Here is a 12,777-nt window from a genome sequence, read left to right on the forward strand (position 1 = left end):
ATCTAATATGAGTCTTGTCTTGTGTCGCTCAACTGGCTGCTATATACTATTAATACTATAACACATTGACATTGAAAATTACATGAGGCACTAATGATGTCAATGCAACAGCTCCATGTTCAGGTCTGACTGTATTATGTCTGTTTTCTAGTAAGCAAGTTTATGAATACCATTTGACAATGGTATGCAATTACAGAAGGGAAAAAAAAGCTCCTCTACAAATATTTTAACTGGGATTTTTTTTAAATGTGTTGAGTCAGTTCAGATTGCTGCCTGCTGCAACAGTTTGTATTAATCTAACTGTATTCAGATTGCAGCCATTTAGACATTGTATACAGTGAGCTTTTATTTGTTGTCAGAATACCATTGCCAAAAGTGATCTTTGTTGTACTGTATGCATAAATAAACTATTTTTTCAAAGTCAGAACCCTTTGTATGAACATTTGTTTCTTTTTCTTTTTCTTTCCCAGTTTTTTCACCAGAGGGCACTTGACACCTGGACCAGAGCTCATTTTTTCGGTCATTGATTGTATAAATTGTATTTGTGTGAAATGGTTTGATATGTACATGTATGATGATGTTCTCTTGCTGTATATTCACACAAATTGTTACATTTTTTTGTGGTTCATTATAACGTATGACCGAAAATAAACCATTCATTCATTCATTCATTTAGATCAGCTGCATATTATGCTTAGATTTGATTGGTTTAGGCTGAATCAACTCACAAACACACATTTCCACTGGAAAAAGTGATGATGTGGAAAGAAACAAGCTTTTTTATTATTTTTTCTCAAATCAGATCACTGATTGGTCCTGTCACCAAGGAAATCCATCAGTAAACTAGACTGAACCATGGATGTGAACTAAACGTGAGGCAATATTACCTTCAAAATAAAAGCACAATACATTACTTAGTGGAACAAATACATTAATTGTGTAGTGAAACCAAAGCTGTAAAACAAATATTGGAAGGATCATATTGCATTATGTTGCGTACAATTTCGTAATGAATGAGTGCCGTATAGACTGGCAGACTTAGGGAGGGTTAAAACATAAGTCTTTTGATCCCATATTATAAGTGCCACACGTGCAAAATAAACGTGCAAATAAATGTACTGATATCTGTCTAATATCATTTGAATCAATGTCAACTGACTTGTAACAAATTGTGTGAATACTTTGTTTATTAGTGGGGCGGCATAGCTAACCTATCATTCATTTTGTAAGAAAAACGCCAAATTTGGCACAGATATGACAGGGTGCGAATTAAGCTTAATACTATATACCCTGCAACAGGAAGTGAGCTGGGGTTCAATTTAGAATGTTTTTGTTGTCAAGTTAAAATCATCTAGCCTAGACCAGGGATTGGGGTGTCAAACTCTTTTTAGTCCATGGGCCACATGCGACCCAATTTAGTCTCAAGTCGGCCAGACAAAGGAAATCAATGAACAATAACCTATAAATGAGAAGACCTCCAAATGTTCCAGTTTATTTTTAGTGCATTAAGAATTACAGATATTTTAAGAACAAACAAATGATGATGATGATGATCAAATCTACTGTCTGTGTTCTTGGGAAGAGAGAGAGGGAGGAGGTTTCTCTGATCTCCTCAGAAGGGATAAACACTGAGTTCTCCTGTCTTAGCTGAGCTCAGGTCAGGCTAAACTATGACACTGCAAAACATTGTGAACAAGGGGCCTCTACAGCAGTGGAGCAGACAGAAACTAAATAGGAAAATAGGAAGGTAAAAGTAAAGTGTTCAGACCAGTAATAATTAATAATCATGTTCTGATAGAACTTTCATGGTTATTCTATTAGTTGAGACATTGAGAAGCTAGCTGCTGACCAACACTGCACGCTTGTAACAGAAAGAGACACATTCTGTGTATGCTGCTGATCATGCAACAATGAAAGACATTCGCACCCTGTCATATTTGCACATTTCCTCATGCTCTTTCAGTCTTATATAATCTTATACGTTTAAACACAACAGAGAGTGAGACCATCTGAATAGTATAGTCCCACTTGCTCTCTCCTGCTCTGTCTCTGCCTACACTGATGTGCAGCAGCTGCTGTTATACTACTACAGAACAAGTTGTTTGTGTAAAAAAAGATGTTTCCTCTTTTCAGCTGGTGGAGGCTATCAGGGTTAGTTGGGTGAAACTTCCCCCAATGTTTGGTCCGTCTGGCTGTCAGAGAAGCTCTGTTCTGCTGAAAGGCCTCATATGGGCCTAATAACTAAAAAGGCGTAGAGGCTGCTGAAGGACATAGAACATGCTGCCAAGAGAGAATGCCAGTAAGCCGCTCTTCTTATAAGGTCAAACCGCTTTCAGAGATTGTCTTCTGAAATGTCATGAGCCTGCCCTTGACATTTCAATATAGGCTATATATTTTTTGGCTTTATTTTTGGACATAAAATGCCAAATGCGTCGCTGCATGCTACTGTATGGTAGTAAGAATGACCTAAAAACAAGAAGCCGAGCTGACAGAATCCAAATAATCATCAGAGGAGCAGCATGGGACAAGAATGTGAATCCTTGAAAAATGTTTAGTTTTATTGTGAAAACCCCACCGGAAATGTTGTGTTCTTCTCATTCTGGCTAACTTGACAGTGGTGCTTATGCTTTTGAACGATTAGAGCTGTGACTGTGTGAGTGTGAAAAACAGAAGATTGCAACATAGTTTCGGGGAGGATCTGTGAACCGGGCGGTACGAGTAAAAACCATAACGCAACTTTCGCAGCGGAGAGAGTCGAGTCAGTTCTGCGGAAGTGGAGGCTTTCTCCCAGTAACAAGACAGCTGTCACTGTTTCTGCATGGTTGTTGTCTCGACTATTTGGAAGTTTTGACACAGTTTGGACAGTGGAAATAGTCTGCTAAAACAGCGCCGCAACCAACATGTCAAACCTCCGACCCAGACTGTGTCTCCTGGATAAGGGCACCAACGGCTACGGCTTCCACCTGCACGGGGAAAAGGGCAAAGCCGGGCAGTTCATCCGGCTCGTGGAGCCCGACTCTCCCGCAGAGTCCGCGGGGCTGCGCGCCGGGGACCGGCTGGCTTTCGTCAACGGGGAGAGCGTGGAGGGCGAGAGTCACCAGCAGGTGGTGGCCCGGATACGAGCCACGTCCGGGGCTCTGGAGCTCGTAGTGGTGGACGACGAGACGGCGGAGCTGCTGAAGAAATACAACCTGCCGTGCCAGAGAGAGTACGCCACGGAGGGCATCCCTCTGCCCGGGGAAGACTTCGAGGAGGACCGCGTGGTTGACGCACAGAGCAACGGTACGCCGAGGGAGGCGAGCCCTGCCCCGGGAGAGAATGGAGAGGTCCCCATGGAGAGGCTGAGTGTCAGCTCCAAGGTAAACTACAACTCAGTCATGTTTAAAGTCACTTCAAACTCCCACTATGTGACGTCGTCGTGAGTAAAGTGATGTAATTTTCTGAACTTACCAAACTGTTAGCTGTTCTATTTGCCTTTGACCCACTTATATCCACATTAGCTATTGCTGATGTTTATTTAGGCTCAAACATTGAATTGTGTAAATATTTTTGTGAAAGTACCAATAGTCATGGAAGGAAACCCTTTGCATTTTATTTTGATACGTGCATTTTTTAATAAAAGAGCTTGTGACATGACATCTGGCTTTGACTGACAACTGAACATTTAGCCCACTTCTAGAAAATACGAGATAACCATTGGGCCTTTTTTGTGTCTTAAAGGCAGGGCAAACACAGCTACAACCAAAACATTAAAGTCGAGCTGAAATGAAAAAAATACTTTTCTATTTTAGATCACATCCCACATTATACCAGTACACCTATAATTTATGCAAAGAAATCACACAAATCCGATTTCTTGGGGTTTTCCACATTTCACATGAAAAGCTAATTAATCAAGAATGAATTCATAACATAGTAGTGATGTCACGGTACCAATAATTCAGTAGTCGGTACAGTACTAGTGCATTTCCACGGTACTCGGTAGTTTCGGTACCACGGTAAAGAAAACACTGATATTTCTTCAAAATATTATTCTCCTTTATTAAAGTATGCAACCATTTCCAATGAACAAATGCCATGTAGCCTTCAACTTTAAAACAAAACAATGTGCTTCTGCTTACTTCTTACATTCAACTCTGTATGGCAGTGAGTGCAGACAGTGCAACACCAGTGGCATGTAGCCCTCAAGTATTGTTTATTGAAAAAAAAAAACAGATACCCTCTGTACCATGCAAAAACAGGTACCGAAGTACTGAAAACAATGTAGTGCCGACTAAGTACCGAAGTACCGAAAACCGTGACAACACTAACACACACACACACACACACACACACACACACACACACACATGCGCGCATGCAGGAGTCAGACTGGACATGGAGAGATGTCTGAGCCAAAACAGCAGTGCGTCCGGCTTATATTTTCCCATCTAATCTGTAGCCATCTGTGCCTGTGAGCTGCAAAGGTTATGTGGAAAAAGATCCCCTATTAAGCAGCCACTTTTGGTGGCAGAGCCAATGGAAAGCTATAAGCTAGGACTGAGTGGTGACACGGCATAGTGAAGTGCCTCTACCCATTCCTGTTCAACAGAGTCTTTGTGATATAAATGGCTGTCAGACTCGCTGTCCCCCCCCCCTCTTAAGTTCCTGCTCAGGTTTGGCTTGTCGGACTAGAATCTTCACTGCTTTGATGCATGTCAACGAGACAGAACATCTTCATTATCGGTTAGGATTTGTAGTGATTATATGAGTTGATACAGAATAGCTCTCCTAAGTGTCTTTTTGAAGAAACAGTGTTTGTTTCAGGTCCCAGGTGTTTGGACGAAGGTGCATCACTCTATCTGCCGTTCATGTTCACCCACCAAATATGCATCCAGCTCCTCAGGCATCAGGAACATTTTGGATGCTCCTGCGAAGGGCCTTCCCCCTCCTCGAAATCGAAAACTTTTTTCCAGACAATTTCTTTCCTTGGTTAAAACAGCTGTTTTCCCGTCTCCTCCTTTAAAATACGTGGCTCTCCTCTTGCTGCTGCTTATGAAATCATCTTTATCAGGTTATTGTAGCGTGGGTGTGCAGGGGTCACAAGACACACCAAGGTTTTTCCAGGCGATGTAACTGTGCAAAGTGCAAAGTCTGATTTATGTTGTGCAACAGCAGTGGAAAATAGCTTTATTCTGGAAGGTGCTTTGCTGTGTGAGGCTCTTAGAACTGGAAGTTGTTTTTATTCCTTGCTTATAATATGGCTGTATTAATATGATATATATTATATATATATATATTAATATTAGTTAGAGAAATCTGCTTTTCTCATGCCCCCCTCCTCCCTCTCACACAGCTGAAGCAGATCCACCAGTCGATTTCCCGCTCAGTGCCTTTTCTCAATGCTCTTCTCTCATCTGACCATAGATGTGACTGACAGGTTGGTCAATGCTCTTCTCTCATCTGACCATAGATGTGACTGACAGGTTGGTCAATGCTTGTCTCTCATCTGACCATATATGTGACTGACAGGTTGGTCAATGCTCTTCTCTCACCTGACCATAGATGTGACTGACAGGTTGGTCAATGCTCTTCTCTCACCTGACCATAGATGTGACTGACAGGTTGGTCAATGCTCTTCTCTCACCTGACCATAGATGTGACTGACAGGTTGGTCAATGCTTTTCTCTCACCTGACCATAGATGTGACTCACATGTTGGTCAATGCTTTTCTCTCACCTGACCATAGATGTGACTCACATGTTGGTCAATGCTTTTCTCTCACCTGACCATAGATGTGACTGACAGGTTGGTCAATGCTCTTCTCTCATCTGACCATAGATGTGACTGACAGGTTGGTCAATGCTTTTCTCTCACCTGACCATAGATGTGACTGACAGGTTGGTCAATGCTCTTCTCTCACCTGACCATAGATGTGACTGACAGGTTGGTCAATGCTCTTCTCTCACCTGACCATAGATGTGACTGACAGGTTGGTCAATGCTCTTCTCTCACCTGACCATAGATGTGACTGACAGGTTGGTCAATGCTCTTCTCTCACCTGACCATAGATGTGACTGACAGGTTGGTCAATGCTCTTCTCTCATCTGACCATAGATGTGACTGACAGGTTGGTCAATGCTCTTCTCTCACCTGACCATAGATGTGACTGACAGGTTGGTCAATGCTTGTCTCTCACCTGACCATAGATGTGACTGACAGGTTGGTCAATGCTTTTCTATCACCTGACCATAGATGTGACTGACAGGTTGGTCAATGCTTTTCTCTCACCTGACCATAGATGTGACTGACAGTTTGGTCAATGCTTTTCTCTCACCTGACCATAGATGTGACTGACAGTTTGGTCAATGCTCGTCTCTCACCTGACCATAGATGTGACTGACAGGTTGGTCAATGCTTTTCTCTCACCTGACCATAGATGTGACTGACAGGTTGGTCAATGCTTTTCTCTCATCTGACCATAGATGTGACTGACAGGTTGGTCAATGCTTTTCTATCACCTGACCATAGATGTGATGTGACTGACAGGTGACTGAGGATTGGCCTACCCTAGTCCCTAAATCAAACACACCTACTGTACACTTTCCTCAGTGTCAGTTCAATTGTACCTCCATGTAACAAGATTCCAGACACAGATTGTGATCATTTACTGTGATGTGGTTTGGCAAGTAGATAGTAGTTTCAATTTGGGAAAGTACTTTAAAACTGTAGTTTGCTTATACCCACTGTATGTGTAGCTCAGCTGGGCATTTGGCCATGTGTTGCTAGTTGAAATGGTGCTGGGCAATATATCGATAATCGTTATGGTGATATGAGACTAGGTATTGTCTTGGATTTTGGATATATCGTAATATGGGGATATGGTGGTGATATGGTATTAATGTTGTATTTTCCTTTTAAAGGCTGCATTACAGTAATGTCATTTTCTGAACGTACCAGACTATTTTAGCTGTTCTATTATTTGCCTTTACCCACTTAGTCGTTATATCCACATTACTGATGATTATTTATCAAAAATCTCACTGTGTAAAGATTTTGTGAAAGCACCAAGTTACAGGACAACTGAACATTTAGCCCACTTTGTAGAAAATATATTGTGTATCGCCATTCAGCCTGAAAATATTGAGATATGATTTTTTTTGGCCCATTATCGCCCAGCCCTATGCCCAAGCCTCTGTCTCTCTTGACTTGTTGACTCTTTTCTCTTCACTGCTGCTCTGGCCTAGCCTGATATTCAGACTGAATCTACTGCTCTGGCCTAGCATTATATTCAGACTGAATCTACTGTCTGGCCTATCCTGATATTCAGACTGAATCTACTGCTCTGGCCTAGCCTTATATTCAGACTGAATCTACTGTCTGGCCTATCCTGATATTCAGACTGAATCTACTGCTCTGGTCTAGCCTTATATTCAGACTGAATCTACTGCTCTGGCCTAGCCTGATATTCAGACTGAGATCTACTGCTCTGGCCTAGCCTGGTATTCAGACTGAGATCTACTGCTCTGGCCTAGCCTGATATTCAGACTGAATCTACTGCTCTGGCCTAGCCTGATATTCAGACTGAATCTACTGCTCTGGCCTAGCCTGATATTCAGACTGAATCTACTGCTCTGGCCTAGCCTGATATTCAGACTGAATCTACTGCTCTGGCCTAGCCTTATATTCAGACTGAATCTACTGTCTGGCCTAGCCTGATATTCAGACTGAGATCTACTGCTCTGGCCTAGCCTGATATTCAGACTGAATCTACTGCTCTGGCCTAGCCTGATATTCAGACTGAATCTACTGCTCTGGCCTAGCCTGATATTCAGACTGAATCTACTGCTCTGGCCTAGCCTGATATTCAGACTGAATCTACTGCTCTGGCCTAGCCTTATATTCAGACTGAATCTACTGCTCTGGCCTAGCCTGATATTCAGACTGAGATCTACTGCTCTGGCCTAGCTTGGTATTCAGACTGAGATCTACTGCTCTGGCCTAGCCTGATATTCAGACTGAAACTACTGCTCTGGCCTAGCCTGATATTCAGACTGAATCTACTGCTCTGGCCTAGCCTGATATTCAGACTGAATCTACTGCTCTGGCCTAGCCTTATATTCAGACTGAATCTACTGCTCTGGCCTAGCCTTATATTCAGACTGAATCTACTGCTCTGGCCTAGCCTGATATTCAGACTGAGATCTACTGCTCTGGCCTAGCCTTATATTCAGACTGAATCTACTGCTCTGACCTCCAGTGAGTGAGAAGTCCTGGCTGGCTGGCTAGGATGCTGCCAACCTCCAGCTACATTCCTCCCTGATGGGAGACTTGGCAGAGCTGGGCTCATGTCCTGATACTGGCCTCCGATACTAGCCTCCCACAGGGCTACACTTGAATGGGCTGGCTGATGATGACGTGAAACTAGCCCAACTGGGCTCAACTGTGATTACCCTTCAAATAATAGCTCCTTTCACGCACCTCTCTTTAATTTGACTGGCTTCAGCTTCCCGGGCAAAGTCCCCAAAGGGCGAATAATGCGTGCATCTCACCCAAAGTATTTGAAAGGAAGGCCACTGAACTTTTCCCCACACTAAATTAACCAAAATGGTCATAGTCACATTCTTCAGAAGGACTTCTTATTCCAAAGATGTTGCTTTCCCCTGTAGATGAAAGCATGTCATCATATTATAACATCCTGGCCAGCAGCGACTCGGTCCCTTCACCACCCAGAGGGCCGTCTGTTGGTCACCATAGCGACCCCCAGCAGCAGAAAGAAGCAGTGTTTGCATGGGGGGAACGGAGAGAGGCCTCTCTCCCCGCCCTCAACAAGGAGGCCACACCCACCCTGAAATACCTGCACCCCCTCTTAACACACACTGTCCATACGGTGTGTGTGTGTGTGTGTGTGTGTGTGTGTGTGTGTGTGTGTGTGTGTGTGTGTGTGTGTGTGTGAGGTCGCCGGCAATTTTGATCCAATCAGAGAAAAGTTGAAATTTTCTGGGAAACGGAAGGTCGGATCGCGATGCCTCTAAAGGACTATGTATCTTTAAAGGACCTCTAAAGGACCTATAAAGGACTACCGGTATGTATCTTTTCACCCTGAATCCAACACCCCCAACCGTGAGTCTCTACGACTTACGGTTGTGGAGATACGTCCGCCCTGCATGCAGGACTACAGGAGAGAGATAGAGGACAGCGGGGGGTCGGGGTTTCAAGTTACTGACCAAACACTCTATTTCAGTGATTGCTGTCAGAATATAGAGCCATTTAACACTTATTTGAACACAAAAACAGCTGAGGTTAGATGTTAAAAGCGCTGAGATTAGATGTAATTTAGGTCCACGACTAAGGATGCACAATGATATCTGCACATCATCGAGGCTTTAAAATGAAATATCAGCATCGGCCTGATACAGATATTTCTGCCGATATGACAGGCCGATATTGGGCTGGGTATTTCTGCTGTCTAAATTGATGATGACAAGCACATTTAGCTTAAAAACCCATGAAATTTAAGTATGGTCGGACATTTCATATTAATAGTTCTGTTTTGTTTGAATCACCCCTAACTTTACCATTCGGTTCAAAGAGATGAACATTAATTTGATTATTTAACGTGACGTGAACCATATTGTGATAGAATTTATATTCATATCGAGAAAAATCCTTATGATTATTTTCATATTGATTTCAACCATATCGCCCAGCCCTACGCCGGTGAAATTACACTTTAATAATCATTCTGCCCAAATATGGCATGTTTTACATAACTGAAGTAGTTGTCTTATTTTGTCCAGTACATGTGTACATTTTGAAAAGCATTGTATTTATGTTTGCCTCTGGCAGTGGTAGAGATGTAATGATACTAGAATTTCTACTTCCATACCGATACCCAGGAAAATATTGATACTCGATACCATTTTCGATACCACAATATCACAGCAGATTACCCCTGCTCTAGTCATTAGCCTATCAGAACACTTTTAGCTTGTTGAAGCAACAGATACCCACCAATGATATGGACCGAAAAAAACAGTAGTTTGATTGATTTTTTTTTCATTAAAAGAAAGTACTGCTGGTATCATACTCTTGTAAATGAGTATTGTATCTATTTCAAATGTTTAGTATTGATAGTTATCGATACTATCGATGTTGCAAATGAGTATTTTATCCGTTTCAAAGTTTTAGTATTGATACTTATCGATACTGTATCAATACAATAGTTGACAACTATAGCCAGTGGGCCATCACGATAAGCGTAGGCATAATAATGTGTCAATTCCACTACAGGAGAGACTTGATGCTCTCTGAAATTAGGTGGGGAAAAATGCACACATGGTATCGCAATCAGCCAAGTTGGAAAATATATATGTAAAGTGATTGCACTGCTGCTGTTTGCATGGCAGAGAAAGTGATCGTTGTCACCGTAACTTGAAACCTCCCATGGACAGTGCTGTTACAGAAGACATTCACTCGTTATACAGGGACAGTGCTGTTACAGAAGACATTCACTCGTTATACATGGACAGTGCAGTTACAGAAGACATTCACTCGTTATACAGGGACAGTGCAGTTACAGAAGACATTCACTCGTTATACATGGACAGTGCAGTTACAGAAGACATTCACTCGTTATACATGGACAGTGCAGTTACAGAAGACATTCACTCGTTATACATGGACAGTGCTGTTACAGAAGACATTCACTCGTTATACATGGACACGTTTCACCCTGTGCCCTCCTTGCGTCCACTGCCTCCCATTTCCAGGAGAACTTTCGACCTCAGAGTCACGGAGTCACCAAGGCCTTGAGGCAGCTCTCATCATTCCAAGGGTTCATTCTCTTGGTTTCACAACATCTCTTTATGTGAGCCTGGCTGATAAGAGCTTCTCTTATCAGCCAGGCTCAGGCTCACATAGTGCTGGAAAAGAACAATTGATCTGGCACTTTATTGGATGGGGGGTAGGCGATGGATGCAAGCTATAAATCAAAGATTACTTTGGTGTTACTCAATACAGCTGCACCACTTTTGCTCAGGTTCACTTGCGATTCAGTCGACAAAACACCTTTACCTAAAGTACTGCGTTTATAGATTAGAGACAGTCGGTACTTAAGTAACACGCTACAGTACATTTAGAAGTTTCTTCTAAAGTGCTCTCAATGCCATTACTATTATTCAGTGGACTTGATCTTGGTGGCCTTTGCCCGTGCCAACTAGTTTCTATGGAGATCTTTATAAGGGCTGCCATCCAAAACAAACTCAATAAAATGCTGTTTTTTTCCATGACATACTGTGTAGGCCTACTCAAAATCCATACACTCCCACAGCGTCCGTCAGTAGTCCAGCTTCCCATACCTCTTATTCATCATTGAAGTCCATTCATTGATATGCACTGAACAAAGCACATGCAGCAATCGTTAGGGTTGTGCTACAACCCGGGTTTTACGAGTGAGAACGAGAGCTCTCACTCTAGTGCCATCTTCGCTGCATTGTTGGCATGCTTAGAGTGCCCTTGTGTCATGCTTAGAGTGCCCTTGTGTCATGTTTAGAGTGCCCTTGTGGCATGCTTAGAGTGCCCTTGTGTCATGCTTAGAGTGCCCTTGTGTCATGCTTAGAGTGCCCTTGTGTCATGCTTAGAGTGCCCTTGTGTCATGCTTATAGAGTGGTGCCCTTGTGTCATGCTTATAGAGTGGTGCCCTTGTGTCATGCTTATAGAGTGGTGCCCTTGTGTCATGCTTATAGAGTGGTGCCCTTGTGTCATGCTTATAGAGTGGTGCCCTAGTGTCATGCTTAGAGTGCCCTTGTGTCATGCTTATAGAGTGGTGCCCTTGTGTCATGCTTAGAGTGCCCTTGTGTCATGCTTAGAGTGCCCTTGTGGCATGCTTAGAGTGCCCTTGTGTCATGCTTATAGAGTGGTGCCCTTGTGTCATGCTTAGAGTGCCCTTGTGTCATGCTTATAGAGTGGTGCCCTTGTGTCATGCTTAGAGTGCCCTTGTGTCATGCTTAGAGTGCCCTTGTGTCATGCTTAGAGTGCCCTTGTGTCATGCTTAGAGTGCCCTTGTGGCATACTTATAGAGTGGTGCCCTTGTGTCATGCTTAGAGTGCCCTTGTGTCATGCTTAGACTGCCCTTGTGTCATGCTTAGAGTGCCCTTGTGGCATACTTATAGAGTGGTGCCCTTGTGTCATGCTTAGAGTGCCCTTGTGGCATGCTTATAGAGTGGTGCCCTTGTGTCATGCTTAGAGTGCCCCTGTTTACAGTAGATGCCAGGAGGGTTTTAGCCATCACTCCCACAGTCATTTCTCTGCCTTCAGCTTAAGACCAGACCGAGAAGGTAAGCTGTCTAAAAAGACTTCTAATTGCCATTTTGGTGCAAGTAATTATGGAAATGTCTTTGAAGCCCCCCCCCCCCCCGGGGGTCTCTCTCTCTAAAAACCGGTTAGCGAATGCTTTAATGTTATATGCAGGGTTTTGTCTTTAAGGGCCTAGAGATCTGATGTGACGTCATCAGACACTTGTGATGGCTAAAGCTGCGTTCACACCGACCTATTCAAGTTTTTCGCTGGCATCGAGTTTACATACAAAGTCAATGCAAACGAGCGATTGAGCGTATATTCGTCCGGGAGAAAAATCGCTGGGCGTCCGAGCGACAGAGACAGAACGATAGGGAGAAAATACGCTCGTCGCTCGAGATGAAATATCTCAACTCGAGCGAAATTACGCTGGCATCAGTCGCTCGCTGTTCAACGCTGATTGGCTGCCGTGTGAGAGTGAGTCAAGGATCACACTGGCTT

At 43.2% G+C, this 12,777-nt stretch overlaps 1 protein-coding gene across 1 annotated transcript in view; it reads left to right on the plus strand.

Moving 5' to 3' along the window:
* Positions 1-2,724: 2,724 nt before the first annotated feature.
* Positions 2,725-12,777, plus strand: part of LOC310774404 (Na(+)/H(+) exchange regulatory cofactor NHE-RF1-like) — a 47,950-nt gene continuing 37,897 nt past the window's right edge. Inside the window, exon 1 of the mRNA XM_083634471.1 lies at positions 2,725-3,359. Coding sequence (XP_083490597.1) covers positions 2,901-3,359 — 459 coding nt within the window. The 5' untranslated portion in view covers positions 2,725-2,900. The remainder of the gene's footprint in view (positions 3,360-12,777) is intronic.

This window comes from Poromitra crassiceps (assembly GCF_964638095.1).
Source record: "Poromitra crassiceps genome assembly, chromosome: 4".
In the NCBI taxonomy this organism is placed as follows: Eukaryota; Metazoa; Chordata; class Actinopteri; order Beryciformes; family Melamphaidae; genus Poromitra; species Poromitra crassiceps.